Source organism: Chlamydotis macqueenii, chromosome 23 (assembly GCF_036417535.1).
Source record: "Chlamydotis macqueenii isolate bChlMac1 chromosome 23, bChlMac1.mat, whole genome shotgun sequence".
NCBI classification, from domain to species: domain Eukaryota; kingdom Metazoa; phylum Chordata; class Aves; order Otidiformes; family Otididae; genus Chlamydotis; species Chlamydotis macqueenii.
Window position 1 is genome coordinate 7,303,279 of NC_141578.1, and position 16,128 is coordinate 7,319,406.

At 39.0% G+C, this 16,128-nt stretch overlaps 1 protein-coding gene across 1 annotated transcript; it reads left to right on the forward strand.

Annotated features, from left to right (window-relative positions):
• The first annotated feature begins 11,287 nt into the window (after nucleotides 1-11,287).
• On the forward strand, nucleotides 11,288-12,433 carry TSHB (thyroid stimulating hormone subunit beta). Its single transcript, XM_010123708.2, has 2 exons — nucleotides 11,288-11,449; nucleotides 12,191-12,433. Exons 1-2 carry the CDS (start codon nucleotides 11,288-11,290, stop codon nucleotides 12,431-12,433), a joined length of 405 nt encoding a protein of 134 aa, XP_010122010.1.
• The last annotated feature ends 3,695 nt before the right edge of the window (nucleotides 12,434-16,128 follow it).

Below are 16,128 nucleotides of genomic sequence, written 5' to 3' on the forward strand. Positions count from 1 at the left end.
GTTAAGGTGTCATTAAATTATTTATCTGAAACATCAAGTGTGGGACCAAATGTTGTTGCTTTATGTATTAGAACACGGATATAAATCACCAGGCAACCTTCCTAAAGACTCAACAGCTTCTGCCACGTAAGCCTTAAGAATAGTTCAGAATAGCATGTATTTCTACGTTAATCCTTGATTAATCTTGGTTTCACAACAACAAGAAGAACTTGCCTGAGAGCCTACAGATAACAAGAAAACTACAGGTACATCCTAAAATATTATGAAAAATCAAAGTCCTCGATTCATTTGAAGTGGGTAGCAAAATATACGTATTTTGATCTTTTTGAGCAGCAATTTTATGTATAAGCTGGTAGTTTGGGTTCCTTATGCCTTATTTGTCAAGCAGTGATAGGAATAATGGTTTTTTTTATTGTGTGTAACTGACAAATAATCTCCAAAGGTCTGAAAGAATATACTGGTTTTCTTCTCCATATTTGGAAATGGAATCTGTTATGCAAGCAAATTTTTTGAGAAGTAAGAATTACTTTCCTTGCTGGAAAAATACTGCATGTATTTGTGGAATATTGAGATTTTATAATATATCTGCTTAAATAGTGTAAATTAGACCAAATACAGAACAGAGAAGCTGCTTATAACACACAAATTCCAGATGTGTGTTGTTTCAAAGAAAGATGTCTTGCTGTAAGTAGTGCAAAATAATCAAGTTAAATCTCTCCCAGATACATTAATTACTTTTTTTTTTTTTTGACTGGATGCAGAGAATGTAATGCAAAGTCAGTTATTCTTCATTTTAGTTTGAGATGTTACTACTATGTCTTCAGCTACTTTGCAAGAAAAAGAAAATGCAGTCACCAGAAATGCAACATGTATATGCAGTTTGTTGTTTATTTTAATATGAAGTGTTGTTTTATACAAGATCTAAATACCTGCCAGTGTTTGTTACTTCAAGATGGCATATTTCTAATTTTGACAGTTGCTATTGTGGACGTCTTCAACAGCTATGCAGACTATTTGCTGAGCAATCAAAAATTAAAAAAATCCATTTCTTTTTAAGTGTAATGAGACTTCTACTATCTAGTCTTCCCAGGTATGGCTCACATATGGATCCATGAACTATAATTTTGTAATCTTGAAGTTAAGATTCAAAATCCACATCAAGCCTAGCCTACCCACATTCATAGCTTTGCTAATTCCAGAATATGTGATATTTGAATGCCTTACTATAAAAATCAGGATGTAAATGATTGTTCATTGAGACTTTACATGAATAAATTGGTATCTACCAAACATTATTTCCAGTATAGTGGTGTATCTGACACTGTAGGAGAAGAAATGACAAGAAACTTAAGCAGTAAAAATTAGAAATGTAAGTTAACTATTGTAAAAGTTTCTGCATGTCATAGTAAGTCTTGTGATAATTAAAATGTCTTGAAGGTGGAGAAAAATCTTTCCACTCAAATGGGTGAAAATTCAAGTCTATAGTGCCCACATCTAGACTCAAATGGTAAGTTAGCAGTTAGGACCTCATTATTTCCCAGTACTGTCGTGACAGTGTTGTGAATCCGTGGTGCATCATATAATCCTCTTGCTACCCTCACTGTGTCATGTGTACTGTATAAATCATCTGCAAAATTACAAATATATTGTTAGTACCACTATAGAAAGCTTACAGGAAATGTAAGCAACTAGGAAGGATGTAAAATCGTATTTGCTTCATACTATGCCTGTTTCTGTGAATGGACTATATAAAGTAAATAAAACTTAAAATATAAACAACTTTATGTTAGGCATTGATCCAGCTTGCACAGCAAAAGTAAGTGAAAACTAATAAATGCATGTGCTTTGGATTGTGAATCTTTCAGGTAGCACACAATTCAAAAAAGTGGAAATCAAAAGCTACCAGTCAGCAGCTATTCATAGTAGTGAATATTGATGCCTTTATCTGGAATTTTATTAAAGTTTTAAAGGCTATACTCTTACATTAGCCATTATATTTATTATTGGCTAATCCCATTTACTACAAGTAAAGTTTTATATATATATATATATATTCATATATATATATATGAGATATATTTAAAAGTATTAACAAGATAACTTTATTTCTAAATGCCTTTTTCACAAGATTTTTTGCACTTTTTTAAGTGCTATGTCCAGTGAAATACATATGTATGATATATTTTTCGCGTTTCTTTTTACTCTGAGTCTGTACTAATCAGTTTTAAGGAGGATGTGGCCTTCAGTGATTGAAGTATAATACGTCTTCCAAGCAAGAATATACTTGATAAAACTGCCGATACCAATTTATTACTTCTTTCAACAGAGCAGCTGAGGACCTGCAGCTTCCATCCAGAAGTTTGTCAATATCAGGTTACCATAACTGAAAGCAAGCATTTGGAAGTGTTGGTATATATTATTAATTGCCTTCATAATATTGCTAACGCAGTTCTCCAGTTCTTTTTCTGTCAAGTACTTCTTCAAGGAGAATGAGCAGTGCTCTAGCCTATCACATCTGCTTGCGTTCTTCCTGTCATCCTTATTTACTATGTGTGTAATTTTATTTTTCTCTAGCACTTTAAATATTTTTCCTTTTTTTCTAAGGCAGACGCTGTCAGTTTCGTGCTCTCACCTCTTCAACTCCCCCCACCCTCCATTCGCAGAATGGTATGTCCTAGTCCTGCAAACTTTTACGTTGTCATCAGGTTCTTGATAGAGCTCTTCATCTGTACTGTGGCTTCAACTAAAATAACCAGGTCTAGCCCCAGAAATTCAAGGAAATGCTGCTGTCACATGTAGTGACAGCTGCTTGAAGCCTGGGTTGTATGATTCAGAGTCAGAGCTTCAACGATGTTTACTGGAAGCGTTGTGAACAGCTGAATGCTTGCTTTCAGCATTTCTGATGTTGCTTGACTCACAGCTCTTTTAAATGATAAAAATGTTGCAATAGGACGAGAGGTAATGGTTTTAAAATAGAGGGGGGTAGATTTAGATTAGAAATTAGGAAAAAATTTTTTACGATGCGAGTTATAGAACACTGGAAAAGGTTGCCCAGAAAGGTGGTGGAGGCCCCGCCCCTGGAAACGTTGAAGGCCAGGCTGGGTGAGGCTCTGAGCAACCTGACCTAGTCGGGGATGTCCCTGCTCCTTGCAGGGGGGTTGGACTAGATGACCTTTGAAGGTCCCTTCCAACCTTAACCATTCTATGATTCTATGAAATGTAGGTGGCAGAGTGACAACCAACTCGAGCTTTTTGTCTGCTCTGTCTTCTTTTTCTGAGTTGCCTTGGGAACAAACAATTGTTTGCTTACTGGATAACTGAGTAGCCCTGGGTCTATAGATTGGAAAATGTATATTAAAAAAAGAGCTAATTCAAGGCTGATTGCCTTGGCCATATGTTTAATGCCTGATCTCAAATTTCTGTTGCACATACTTGCTTTTAATTGAGAGTTATTTTTTCTATATGATAAGTAATAACTTTTTAGCACGCTTGTTTCTTACAACAGTCTAAAACAAAAGCAGAAGAGAGGAAAGCCTAAAAAGTTGAATTGAAAATTCAATTCTAAGTCAAAGAAAACAAATAATGAGCATTTACATATTCTAATGCTTGTCTTAGATCTGTCATAAAATATTCAAATGTATCATTTGTCCATCATGGCTTTATTAAGCACAGGAAATTTCAAAATTAATAGCTTGTTAGTTCATTAGTACAGAGTGTTGGGAGTTTACTCAAAAGTTGAATTTTTAAAATGAATGTTCCAAGCCCTGTTATTACCTAGTACTTATATTTAAATTCTATGCTGAATAATACTGAGAGATTCAGCAAGAGACTCATACCTTGTAGTAGCACTGTATAAAGAAAGGCCTTCCCCAAGGAAGTGGTCCAAAAATATATCTCTTTGGTCTGTTTTCTTTGTTGTTAAATGCACAGCATATCATAGCAAGAGTGTTTTTTATTATGTAATGTGTCATGAAATTGAATGCTCTAGAATTGTGACAAAACTGGATATAATATTACAAGTATTTCAAATCAGACTGCAAGGTTATTTTGTCAACTTGAGAAAGCCTGCATTTTGTATCTTACTTGAAGAATGTCACCACTGCCAGAATTTAAATCTACAGTAGGGAGTTAGCATATGCAAGCACTTCCAGGTACACTGTAACTGTCACTTAACACTACTGATAATTATTTCAAAATGATGTTTAAAAATTTGTTTTGTTTAAAAGCTGCAAGAGCACAGAATGCAAAATAGACTGTGGAAAATAAGAACAGATCTTAAGAAAATCACACTTTAGCACTCACCCAAGCTGACAAATGCAGGAGTATATGGACTCGCAGGTAGTACTGAGTAACAGATCCCATGTCTTAGCATGCGCCTGTTCATTCAGGCTCCCTAGTACCCTCCCGGAAGGGCTAGGCGAAACAGAAATGTCTCTATGGAAACTGCATTGGGATTAGAGATCAGTCAGTATGCCCACGCTAGTGCTCACCACACCTGATTGAAACTGACTGGGTAATATGAGAGGAAGGGGAATGTTACATGTCAGCAGTTGCTGATCTTCACAGTGGCTTTAAAATGTTGCTTTTCCAGAATGGGACAGCATGCTGGAAGAATGGCTTTAAATAGTTTTCCACAAGCATATGTAAGGAAGATATTAAAATCTTAATTAAAAAGAGGTATTTCCTCAGGTATGCATGATAGGTATTATAAACTACAAGTATGTCTAAAACAGTAATAATAATAATAATAATAATATTCCTTTAAATTTCTAAACAAAAAGGATATTTTTTTTAATTGTTACAGGAGTCAAATGTCCCTAATAAGAAAAAAAATCCAGTATGAATAACAGTGTTATTCCCACAACCTTTTCTGTCCCTAGATACCAAAGTATTTAGTTTAGTTTGCCTTGCCTCTACCAGGAGTATCCTGGGGACAAGGGTTCATGAGGAAAAAGAGTCTTCCCTTTTCTTCCCTTACAGCCATTCTAATTTTTATTTGGAATCTTAGAGTGGCCTCCTTACTGGGAGGCCTTCACTTTGGCGAGCTTCACAGGCTGTGGTAGACACTTCTTTTTCAGGTGGACATATGAGATTGGCTAAGAGAGGAATGCATGTTGGGTAAGAGCAGCATCTTACGGGACCTCATGCGCAAAGCATAAAAGGAGAAACAGAAACATACCCAAATGTTTGTACTGAGCATGTATAATTAGCTTAATGATCTAAAAAAGGTCAATTGTACACGCATAGTGTCAAACCTCCATACCAGATCTTCATCAGTGAAGATCCTGTCTGATGACCTACTGACTGCTTATCAGGTTGCCAGTCAAATCAGGAGAACGCTGCAACCCTTAGAAACTGAAAAGTGTCTGTGACTTCTGTGCCTTAGCATTGTTACGATATTGGGTGGTTATAGTCATTCATCCTTGATAATATTGCAGAAGGCTTCTGGCTTGTCTTTGTTGTTGTTTGTATTTTCAACTTTTGTCCTCAGTGTAGCATGATTGTATATCTTAAAATAACAAATATCTAGCACTCTCCAAAGAAATGAAACCAAATACAAAAAGTTATCTATCATGTGAGCCAAACAGCAAATAGGTTTATGAAATATTTTCAGACCATAAATAGAGATCATTGGCATATGATATGTAACAAAGATAATTGCTGTTTTAATCTGTGGTTCATAGGAAATGCTGCAGCTAATCCTAGGAAAGAGAGAGAAGAGTGGTCATCTGTGAATCTATAAATTTAAGAGACGAGAGCTATGTTTCAAGCTACAGAGGCTTGCAATAGACAGATTAGCTTTGAAAATTCAGCAGCCACAGTCTGTTTAAATGCAAAACCTGGCAAAAACACTTGTTTCTATGGCAGCATATTAGGATCTGATTTACTTTTATCAATGGAGGTCTGCAACAGGTTGGGGTTGGAAATAATTCTTCTACTAGAATACTAATCTTTTAGAAATCTGATTGGCTTTGTTTTTCATCAGCATAGCTTCTAATTCTCTGTTGTTTGCAGGCATGGACAAATTTTTATTTTAATATCCACAGTGCTATATGCAGTGGAAGAAACAAGGAAGTGGAAGGAACAAGAGTTACTCTGCTGTGTAAGTTAACTTGCTCATAAGATCACAAAGATTTCCGTGGATTGTACTACCAACAGAGGAAGAGTAAGAATAATGTGTGATAACTTCTACTTTTATCTTAAGCATTAGTCAGTGACAGAGAATCCTATTAAATTACTTTTACATATAAGCTTCTGGTATGCACTGAATTTCTGTAGCCCATTAGAGACATTCCTGGGTAGTGAACCCAATAATTTTATGATTACTAAATTTTGTTTGCAGAAATAACTTAAAACACTTCTTGTAAAAGATCAGGATACTGTGTTTCACTTAATGAAAGTGTAAAATAACTGATGTCAGTGAATGGATTGGTTTAGTTAGCAGAAAGGTTAAAGATAAATAATTAACAGTGTAACTGACTGTTCCAGAACAGGGCTACGAAGCTGATGGCTGTAAAAGCACATTAAAAACTTCTATCACTGAATAATCAGCAGGTCAGCAGGGGGGCAGCCAAAGAAAAGGATCCATAAGCATCAAACTTTTAACTATGGATTTTAGGAAACTGTATGAGAGAAGCCTTGGGCACTCATAGATTGCCATGCTGGACTTTGTTGTCCTCTCACAGTCTTATCTTGTTGCTCCCAGTAGGTAGTGGGATCTGACTCTCACCAGATGTTCAGAGAGGTCATTAGTGAATTAACTCTATAGTCATATCCAGAAGGACAATCAAGGAGAAGTTTTTCTACCAGCTTAACGGTTTGGGTAAATTACTGAGGAATGAATGTGAATGTGTATAGCACTCTGGTGATATGTAGTGCTTCTCTGACAGATGGGCAGGCTAACGTGATGCCAGCAAAGAAGAGGTAGTAGCTGAGAGGTTCTCTGTCCACATCAGTGTGGAGCTAACCTGAGTACAAGCAGCAGCAGTCACATTAGTCTCAAGGTCCGCTTAGACTAACTTACTGTGCTTCCAGATACGTGAATTTTCATAGAATAGTTTGGGTTGGAAGGGCCCTTTAAAGCCCACCCAGTCCAACCCCCCTGCAAGGAGCAGGGACATCTCCACCCAGATCAGGTTGCTCCATCCAACCTGGCCTGGAATGTTTCCAGGGATGGGGCGCCAACCACCTCTCATTCTTTTCATTCTACCGGTTCCACTGATTAATAATTCCCAACATTCAGCATACACCACGTTGGACTCTGCCTAATAGTTCTAAATCTTCATGACAATAGGGCTCTGGACAGATGGAACTTAAGGACAGTGCATCTATGGAATTGCCTTAACAACCAAATTTATAATCACCTTAAAGAATGAAATCAGATTTGTGTGGCATGACCTATTGGCTGGACGGTCACACTCAAAGAGTTGCAGTCCACAACTCGATGTCCAAGTGGAGACCAGTGACGAGTGGTGTTCCTCAGGGATCTGTATTGGGACCAGCCCTGTTTAACATCTTTGTTGGCGACATGGACAGTGGCATAGAGCGCACCCTCAGCAAGTTTGCTGAAGACACCAAGCTGTGCGGTGCCGTCGACACGCAGGAGGGGAGGGATGCCATCCAGAGGGACCTGGACAGGCTGGAAGGGTGGGCCCGTGCCAGCCTCATGGAGTTCAACCAGGCCAACCCAAACTATTCCATGATTCTATGATTTGATTCTATAATTTACATAACACCATCTTGACAGGCATTAATTATGTTCTCATCCATTAATTCTTTATTGCTCAAATCCTGTATCAACATTCTGTTATTTTACCTGATTTATCAGGGATAGATGTCCGGGTAGCTGGTTGACAGTTACCTGGGTCAACATACTCCTTAAACACTGGCACAGTATTAGCACTTTTCTTAATGTTTTGAAATTTCCTCAGTATTCCAAGACTTGTTGAAATTAAAATTAGCTAGCTAATTATGTTGATGATAAAATATTTATTTCTTATACAATTTATTTAATAATTGTTGTTGCAAATGTCTGTTAGTTGTTCAGCCACTACATTTTCAAATGCATATGTACTTACTGAAGACTTTGCACTTGCTCTGGATCAACAACTTAGCTTCATCTAGTAATGTCCCTTGACATTACAGTTGGCCTCTGTCCTGATTCCAGCTTCCTGTGCAAGTTTTATACATTTTCTCACTTCTAACAGTGATTGCTGTTTGTTTTCTTTTTTTCATTGCTATAGTTTTTATTGCTGCAGTCTCTTTATTAATCTTCACTATGATAGACTTTCAAGCATTGTTATAATTTTTTTCTTTGCTATTGATGTTTGCAGACATTTCCCTAAATCCTCTTAAAGCAAATTCTTAATCCTTTTATAACTGTCGTAGTTCATCTGAATTTCCCCCCTGCCCCATTAAACCAATTTTTCTCAAATTGGAGAAATCAGCTCTTTGAAGCAGCAAAGGATATCTATCAGCCTTCATACTCTGATCAGTCCTCTGCCTGCATTGTTATAGGATATGTTGAGGACACTTTAAACCTGGATGGAGGGGTGTTGTGGTTCCTTTCAGGACCAGCGTGTACAAATACAGATCCAGTTGCCTAAAACCATGCCTGTAAATCACTCAAATCTTTAGAGAAAAGAATCAGCTGTGCCTGTTTCAGCTATGCGTGCAAGGGTCACATGATATTCTTGCTTTAGGAATGCCATTTCTTATTCTTATTTTGAGCACTTTTTGTCCTTTCCAGGTTTTATTATGAATTGTTTCCTTTTCCTTTCAGGATTGTTGTCTCCTTTGAAATACTCTTCAGATTTTCCAAGAACTTTTTTTTTTTTTGTGATTAAGGTTTTAAACAACCAAATTCATACATATATATGCAGTGTATATGTGTACATACCATGTGTGTGTATGTATATATACACATCATCTACATACAGGTGTATGTATGTGTATACTCATATAGCCTGTATGTTTAATTGCATTTAAAATATGTCTGAAAAATACAGAGTTAAATAACGTATTGGAGTAGTAGCAAAATAACAGTGTTATACTTCTGTTGCTAAGTGTAGATGGACAGATGTTACTGAGAGTACAATTAATGCTCTGCTCATGTCCTTAAGCCAGAAAGAGTTATATTTAATTCCTGAGAAGTTATATGGTAGAAATTAACCCATAATTAAAGACTCCATGAAAACAGAAAGCATTTGGCTACTCTGAACAGAATCAGAACTCTATCATGTTATCAAAAAAAAACCCTTGGTGAATTAGCCCAAGACACAAAGCTGCGTGCAGCAGTCTGAAACCACAGGAAAAGGAGACAACATGATACAGGAATTAGCTAAACACCAATCGGGACTGACTGGATCACTCCTCTAACAGCCCAAAATGACCATGTTTACCAGCTCAAACTCAACTTTATCATATTTCTTATAGCTATGTAAATCAAGAATGTAGTTGACCTGCATAAGACATACATCAAATCAAAGTCCAAATGGCAGTTGGGTGATGAACTGAAAGAGTGACTGTTAACAGAGCTGCAGTGAGAAGGCTGGCTGGAGGCTGATGAAGCAGTAGAAGACAGTGGCTTTGTGCTGAATCTGTGCAAGACTTACATGCTGATTCAGCCCTTTCTTACTTTTGCTCCTCCCAGGTGTTCCACAAAGTCCTAAATGCGAGTGTTTTTCCCTCATCTGTGGACAGTTTCACTGGTTTTGGTGGAATATTTTGCTTCTCGTTGTGCTACAAGGAGTGGTTTCTTAAAAAGTTTCTCCCCTATCAATTAGTATTTCAGAGTGAATTGCTTGTTACATCAGTATTTGCTCAGTAGGTTCAAGGCCAGATAATGTCTCAGTCTGTTTTGTTTGAGTAGGTAAGTCAGGCTGTACCTAACCACACTGTAGAGAAATTGCTTTGATTTGAGATTTGTTACTTGATGTGTATAGCACTGCATCTCTCAGTTGTGCCTCCTGGTAACGAGCAAACTGAGTGAACCAGACTTCATTGAACTTCTGCAAAACATAGGTGTAGAACTAGTCATATGTGATTCAGGATGACTCCATTTCCATGCTAGCCTTGCTGTCATGATGTTGCTGTCCTATGTAGCAATTAAAGTAATCAATAATAACTTTTTTAAAGCAGTGGTTAGTTTAAAAGCCTGAGAAGAGAAGGACTGTTAAAATAATTAGATTTCCAGCTCCAGTTTCCAGGTTAGGATATTATGGACACATTTGTTCCTATCACATTTGCTTTGTGGTTCAGTATGAATTTTCAATAGATGACTTTGTGATAAGAAAGCAGCAATTCAGATGCAATTATATAAACAGAAAGATCAGCCTGGAATTAGCCTGGAGAGTATAAAGCACCCACAGAGCTTGTGCTGGGTCACTGCCTCTCCCAGCTCAAGGCAGACTCAGGTTGCTGTAATAGGGAAGAATTCAGCTGACAAGAGGTTGGTCTTTCCAGACTTGCATTGTTGTAGCTACAGGGTAAACCAGACTGTGTTAGAATGGCTTTTGCTATGGGAAAATGACAGCTGGAAGAGACTAGGGGGTGATATCCATAAGTTTGTAGTTTAGAGGCTATAGAGTAGACCCTGGAATTGTCTTGGAGCTAATCAAAGCTTTGTTCTCAGGATCCTCCAGCAGGTCTAAGAAATGAGGTCAGCACAACAGGCAGATAAAGTGGGGATTCATTGATGTGAACTCTTTGCTGATGTTCTTTGTTGTAATTTGCTTGAATCTATTTAATTCTTGGCAGTGTTCCCATTTCATCATGCCTCTAAGCCAACTGGAAAATAAGAAATACAGTGGTATGCCTGATATGCACAGCTGTTGCTTTTTCTCTCTTGAACATTTTATAAGATGCTTTCTTTAGAAAATTATTTTTAAACCAGTGAGATTATTTTAGCATCTCTGGTTAATTCTGGAGCTCATGTTTTCTCACATATGTCACATTTTCAAATTCTTCAGCTCCTGCTGTTATTCTGTGTCAGCATTTTATCACTCATTAATGAAAAAATCCATACAATATGCTTTAGTGTGGAAAAAGCGGATTTGTTTTATGTTGTTAATGGCCTGTTTACCCTTCTGTTCTGTTAGTACTATTTCAATTAAAGGTCTGAGATTGGAAAGTATTTGTCAGGCTGTAGATAAAACAGTTCAGATTCCTTTTAGTAATCTTAGTCTATGACTATCATAAGTGTTCTCAAATTCTGAGAAAAGGGGTGGGAGGTACATTTAATTTTAATTAGAGTTTGCTTTGTTTGTTTGTTTTCCCCCCATCTAGCATGAGTCCCTTCATTGTGATGTCTCTCCTCTTTGGCCTGACTTTCGGTCAAACAGCATCACTTTGTGCTCCTTCTGAGTATATAATCCATGTGGAGAAAAGGGAATGTGCCTACTGCCTGGCCATCAACACCACCATCTGCGCTGGATTTTGCATGACTCGGGTACGAGGCATTACTCTGTTTTAGACAGCTGTTTCTGTAATGGCCATGACTGCAAAACACGTGCCTGTTCTCACTGGAAAATTGTGTGTAAATGATCCAGTTCTAATAGTGTTTGTTACAGATGGAAAAATCACACTATCGTTTTGTTTTCAAGATAGCTTTTTGCAAAGGTATGAATGAGAAATGCCAAGCCTCCGGAACTACGGAGTTTATAACACCAGTGGCATAGCAGAGAACTGACTGCTGCAGTCACTGCAGAGCCTCTGTAGTCAGTTTGTGGGGTTGGGATGGAATAGGTGAGAAGCAGATTATATTTAGTCACTCTTATTTAATGTAAATTACTTGGGTAACTTCTACTCCCACTACTGTTATGACAGCTAGCTGTGGAGAGTATCTCCACAGCGTGCCAAACACTATGCTTGAGTTCACTGTTCAACATAGCATTTTAAGTTCCAACTTGGTCAGTAGGTAGCAATACAGATGATAGAGCACCGTTAGCCCTCTGCGCCAAGCAGATTAGTTAAAACCATTGCAGCAAAGCAGACGTATCTACAGCGCTAGAGAGCCCAAATCACATGCAGATTCAAAATGACAGGTCTGAACAGAATTAAGCTGAAAATACCAGAGCCAGTCTGAGTGTAAAGAGGTTTGCTTTCTGCACATTTGAGAAAATACCGAAAAAAAGTCTTCTGACACTCACGCATGCTTCAATGGAATAATGCATTTCTTTTTTCTTTGTAGGACAGCAATGGCAAGAAGCTGCTACTCAAAAGTGCTCTGTCCCAGAATGTGTGCACATATAAAGAGATGTTGTATCAAACAGCACTGATTCCGGGCTGTCCTCATCACACCATCCCTTATTATTCCTACCCTGTGGCTGTGAGCTGCAAGTGTGGTAAATGTAACACTGATTATAGTGACTGTGTTCATGAGAAGGTTAGGACAAACTATTGCACTAAACCACAGAAGCTCTGTAACATGTAAGCTTCCAACAGAATGTGGTTGAAATGTACCTCTCTGCTCACAGCTAAGAATAAATAAAAGTGTATTTCATAACAGGTTTGCAAATTGGTGTGCACAAAGTTTTATTCTAAAGATTAGTTACTTAAATTAACTGGATATTCTGTGACATGCACAGAAGCAGAATCATAGGACTGCAGGTTTGTATTTAGAACCCACCTGCAATTTACTTTGGAAAAAAAGGAGAAATGACTATGTGTATGTATAAGCCTTTGCTCATAAATCCTAGGTATTTTGTGAAGAGATGCATTTTATATAGTTTACAGTTAAAAAAAAGGCAACACATACTCTTAGTATTGAACATTTTAATTATATTTAGATTTTGACATATACTTACAGCCTTCATATTAGCAACAATATTTCCATATATGTAAGATTCATTTTTGTTGAGGACTCTAGCTTCAGCGTAGTCAACAGGAATTAAGTACATACTGATTTATGTCATCACCACCGTTGTCCAGACCTGTGTTCATTAGGCATACTTTTTCGTATCTGCACTAGTGGAATAAGCCTCTCTTTTCTATTGAAGTACATAGTTCAAAAAAACTAGTTTCTCTGTGACCAATGAAGAATCAGTGAAGCTTCAAATCTTGCTGCTCTGTTCTCCAGGGGAGTGTAATACGATCAAACTTAAGGTGAAACTCAGAATAAACTCTTTTTCTCCACACCAGTCTCCTGGTCCCTTGAGAGTGAGAAAGTGAGCTGAGCCCCATCCTGTGTGCTGACCATGCACAGGAGAGAAGCGCAGATCCAGGAATAAGAAAATAAATGTAAACTAACAAATGTCTCTTTACCAGGGAGACTTCCCCCCGCCCCAACCCTGTGAGTGCTCCTGTTTCATTAGAACTGATGGCTCTGTGGCAAGCTATGTTTGTGCTAAACCCATCCCTGAGAATGTGAGCTAGTTTCCACCTGGTTTAGGCGATTCCAAAACAAAGCAGAAGAGCTTATAGAATCCAATGACAGAGTTGCAACTTTGCCCCTCACCTCTATTACCTACAACAAGAGTAATGAAATCACAGTTTGATTAAATTGTCCCTGCTCAAGTAAATGTGACCTCTGCTGACCCACGAGTACTGAAGACAGGATAGCAAGATAGTGAAGGCATGAACAAGGCCGACAAAAAATAAAATCCTCCATGCTTCCTTGACTGAGGAACAGTACTACTATTCCGCATGTCTTGGCAAATGCAGCCAGAGGAAAAAAAATTAAGCGTATAAATAAATTAAATGATAGTAAAAAGATTTTTAACAATATATAACTATAAAAAAGCTTTCAGATCTAAGAATCTGCAGCTCTGTGCAGATGCACTAAAGTACTTAAAACAATTTAATTGAGCTGAAAATAAAAACTTTGACATATACCAAACATGGATGACCTAGAATATTAGAAATGTTCCCATCCCTGGCAAAGAAGTGTCTGAAATAGTAATCTCCTGTTAGCCTGACTGCATTCTCATGAGTTCCCAGGGTCAAATTAACTGCAACACCTAAAAATACTACTGAGATGCAAGGCGTATTTTTTCTGTTTATGCAAATTCAATTTTAGAAATAGGATTGTAGCTCCCAAGAAACTAGATATTCCATTCACACTTCACTTGAAATGGTAAATAAAGGAACTAGAATTCAGAGGATACAAATACGAAATTTAACTTCCTTGGAAAAAATCTTGCTTTCAATTTTGCATGAATGTTCCTGGAATTTGATATTCTATTCCAAACACTTTCATTTTACTTCAACTGCAGCAAAGCCCCCATGAAAGACGAAGGGCATCTGCTAGATGGCCCTCCTTGAGCAGCGGCATTGGACCAGATGACCTCCAGAGGTTGCTTCCCACCTCAACCATACAGTGATAACGGCAAAAGCTTTGTCCGGGGCAACTGCAATATTAAGCTGACAGTATTTGCATGCTTGTCACAGATTCCACGCAAGGCATGAACTGTAATTGTCATATGTATAATTTAGTGATAAAGAAATGCCTTCGCAGGCAAGGTTTCAAATTTTAACTTCTAAAAAAAATGTCATTTAAAATTAATAAAAAATCCAGAGGATTTTGCAGGAACAGTAGGAGCTCCGCTTCTGTGAGATACGTCCTTACACCTATGGTTTAAACAATCCAGTTACGGTGAGATATGTACAAGACTACTTCTGTAACTGCTGGACCAAGAGAGGTTAGCCTCAATTAAGTTATAAAAGACTTTCTGGAAGTGAGAAAGTCTGATATTCCCCAGCCCCCAACACCACTGTAAAAACCGGGTAGTGACAGCATGCAAAAGAGCTGCGGATTCCTAGGTTCTCAGCGAATAGCTGCAACATGAATGGCTGCTCTCTAGTTTGTGAACAGCATAGAGAATGATAGGAAAAAAACTGGGAAGTAGGTATTTACCCAACAAAGAGGTAATTATGTTACCTAGTAAATGGCAAAGAAACAAAATCTTCAGTTTTAAGGTCAGACAGTGCGTTCTGAAGGTGTTTGAGCCTTTAAAAAGGGTATTTAGCACAGGACAATGTAAGTCAGCTTACTATTAAGAAGCACTTGCACTTAGCAAAATAAAAAAAAAAAGAGAACTAGGTCTACTTACAGTAATAAGCAGCACTGAAAATTTATTAAAATGCTCCCTAATGGCTGAGACTGACAGATTTTTTTTTCAGTATGAACATGCACATGCAAAAAACAACAGTTAATTTTATGCTTAATACCTATGCAAAATCAGGAGGCAAGTAACTAACATGACTTCTTTTACACTTAAGAAAAATCCAAATTAGGTCATTTGTGTTGTGTTAAAGCATCTATTTAAATACACATTTACATGCCCTTAAAGTGCTTTGTCCCCTTGCCCTTTCAGCCGTATTTGTGTTCAAGACTCAGGTCCAGTGATCGCAATCTATCGAGGGGAAGATTCTGAAGGGTCGGGTGTTTGTTTACATTTAATTTGTCTTAAGATGCCTTTTCACATAACTAATTAATGGACTTGCAGACAATCCTAACATCCTTACCTCTTCCCAACATGTTAATTCTGGTGAGGAGGTACGAGAAGAGCAGCGGCGCACGGAACAGGAAGGCTTGCAGGGCTCGGTCGGTCGGAATCCGCGCGGAGGCAAACGCGTCCTCTGGACGCCATCGGCCTCCTCGTCGACAGCGAGATTATCGTCGCGTTAGGCCTGTCTTACATGGGAGAGGCTTGAAAACCGGGACACCCTCTCACTCCAGCTTCTTTCCACTACCCAGCTTACAGCCAAGCGCCTGAGCTTCGTGCGACCACCGCCACTCGCAACCGGCCCTACGGAACCCCCGGGCCCGGGGCAGCCGCTCCCCGCCGGCAGCCGGCCCCTCCCGGCCCAGCGCTGAGGGCCTCTACGGTAGGCGCCGGGCGGCGGCCAGGCTGAGGTCGATTTCGAGAAGCGCGATCCCAGTCGCACCAACACGTCTGAAACCGGGAAGGGCCAACGCAGCCACACAACCCTCAGCTTCCCCGCGCCGCACGCACAGCCGCCGCGGGAGGCGGCTACGAGCCAGCGGGCGGCGCCGCCCAGGCGCCAGGGGGCGCCGCCGCGCAGTCCATCCGCAGGGCTCAGCCGTGCGGCGCCGCCGGCAGGGCGGGCCCGCGAGCGCCCAGGGGGCGGGGCGGAACCCGGCCCCGCCCCGCGCGGCCTCACTGC